General features: G+C 41.5%; 1 protein-coding gene across 1 annotated transcript; it reads right to left on the minus strand.

The window, feature by feature from the left end:
• Positions 1 to 785: 785 nt before the first annotated feature.
• Positions 786 to 1,589, minus strand: LOC144433135 (uncharacterized). Its single transcript, XM_078121445.1, has one exon. It carries the CDS (start codon positions 1,587 to 1,589, stop codon positions 786 to 788), a length of 804 nt encoding a protein of 267 aa, XP_077977571.1.
• Positions 1,590 to 2,496: the final 907 nt, after the last annotated feature.

Genomic DNA, 2,496 nt, shown 5'->3' on the forward strand with positions numbered 1-2,496 from the left:
AGGACTAAGAACGATCATGTGTTTAACTGCCGCAATAGGGCAGAGGCAAGAATTAGGGATAGCTTGTAATGGTAACTGCAGAACCCTTTGTCCATACTGAATTGTCTTGGTGTGTTTAATGTTTAAGATAGCATAGTCTGTGTAAAAAGAAATGTCTGATCTGTGGAGATATTTGTCATCTGATGGTAGTTTGGCCGTTTTCTGTAACAGCGTAGATTTCCTGGCGAAAGTGAAGAAGGCTACTACGCAGACTGCCCAGAAAGTTGCGTTAAATGGAATGGTTAGATCTAGCTTTGTATGGATGTCTGCTAAAATTTTGGGTGTGATAGGAAGTTTTTGTTTTGGTGGTGATCCATGAGCACGCGTGATGCCGCGTTTCAAGATATCAAGTAGCCAGTTATCTTCCAGAGGGTTTGGTAAGCTAGCCTCCTCATGAAGTAATCTAACAATATTAAGATATCCTGGTATACTAGTAGGCTTTAAGGCACGCGATAGGAGCACTGTGTAGAGACACACATTTAGTTGACTGCATGGCACTGGTTGGATACCAAAGTACAAACAAAATCGTAGGAAGGCAGTTCGCTGTCAGCTGTATGTCCGCTATGTCTCTGCATATGCTAGCCTTTTGTATGTAGTTACTTCGGCATCCAGGCATTGTAGTTGGTGTTGTCAGGTCCTGTAGTAAGAGAGAATATGATTCATCAGTCATGTGAGTGTGCCAGTTACGGACGTGCTGGGCATTATGTGGAGAAAGTACATCCATGGCTTTGAAGTAATATTTAAGTTCATGCATGCATGCGTGATAATGCATCGGCACTATTTTCTTTTGTGTTGACGTAACGGGCTGTGATGTAGAAGTTCGATGTTGCAGACAGCCAGAAGAGTTCTCTGATCCATGTCATAGCTTGCATGTTTCGCGAAGTTCCAGAGTTTATGATGTACATTGTAGTTTTGTTGTCTGTGTAGACAACAATATGCCGCTTGTCCCAATAGGTATGCCAGCGTCTGCATGCCATTAGTACTGTAAAGAGTTCCTTATGGTTTATGTGCATGTGTTCTATGTCTATGTGGTCAGCTGACCATCGCGTATAAAACCAATCACTCGCGTATAGTCCCGCACCGCCTGTGCTGCTTGCGTCTATGATAAATACCTGCTGGGGCAATTGTTGTTCTTCAATAAAAAACGCCGTGCCATTAAATATGTCACTCAGGTTTGACCACCACGTAATATCTGCTTTCGCTCCGCTATCTAGTCGCACATGATGTGTTTTTGCAGATAATTTATTAGATAAGTCAATGATACGCCGTAGAAAGTCAATGATACGTCCGCCGCGAATAACCCGTGCTGCCCAGTTAAGTTTTCCTGCTAATTGTTGCAATTCGCGTTTAGGAGCTCGGCATTTGGTTCTCCAGAAATGTAGTGTGTTGCGGAGGTCGTTTAATTTGATTTGATCAAGGGATAAAGTGGGTGTAACTGAATTGATCTGAATTCCGAGAAAAGTGAGTGACTGATATGGCGTAACGACCTTATCCCAATTGATGGTAAAGCCAAGTTGCTGTAGTAATTCCAGAAGGGCATTAAATGCCATGTTGCATGTATGTTGATTATCTGTTGTTATCAGGAAGTCATCGAGATAGAATATGATTGCATTATGTCCCTTTTTGCGCATCATACGTGTATTACTCTGTGTTATCCGGTTAAAAATTTCTGGGCTTTTGGCTGCACCGTATGGGAGTCTAGTATCAATCATGTATGTCCAATCGCGATCCGTTGAGAATTTGTATTTAAGGCCAGTTGCTCGTTGAGAGTCTAGGCTGATTGGCACTGAACGGTATGCTGATTTCAAATCCACTTTAGCGATGAATGCATTTGGTGTGCAGAGGGAAACTGCGTTGTCAATTTTTTCACAAGTGAAGGGAGTAGTAGTTGCGTAAGTGTTAACGTTTGCATGTAGTGGACGGCTGCAGTCATGTATTAGTCTTACTTTATCTGACTTTGGTTTTGGGATAGCCCCAAGGCTGCTTATTATGGTGGGTTTTTTGTCTGTTACTTTGTAGTTTAACCACATGAAATTTCATGCCTAATTTGTTGCTCCACTGCTTGTTCATGTTCTCTCAATGAAGCATAATTGTGCCTGTTAACACTTGTGAGAGAACTACCAGGGCTAATAATGTTAAAACCATTAGTTATGCCATTTAAGATGAATTTGCTGTCAATGTCCGATTCCAGTTCACGTTTCCATGTTGCTGTACACTCTGTCAATGGACTTTGGTGCAAGGAAGCAGGCATTCCATCAGCGATAGTTGACAAACTAACAGGGATACAGCCTCGTTCCACCCCCTTTAACCGTCAATAAAACTAGTGTTATTGTCTACGTTAACCACAACAAAGTACATAAGTTCTATGGATTTGTTGATGAAGCTTACGGGTTTAATGAATAATTTGCATAATTTGCGATTTTCGCTAATTAGGCTTTATGTTAAGAATGTGATGTT

The sequence above is a fragment of the Glandiceps talaboti genome, chromosome 3, assembly GCF_964340395.1.
Source record: "Glandiceps talaboti chromosome 3, keGlaTala1.1, whole genome shotgun sequence".
NCBI lineage: Eukaryota > Metazoa > Hemichordata > Enteropneusta > Spengelidae > Glandiceps > Glandiceps talaboti.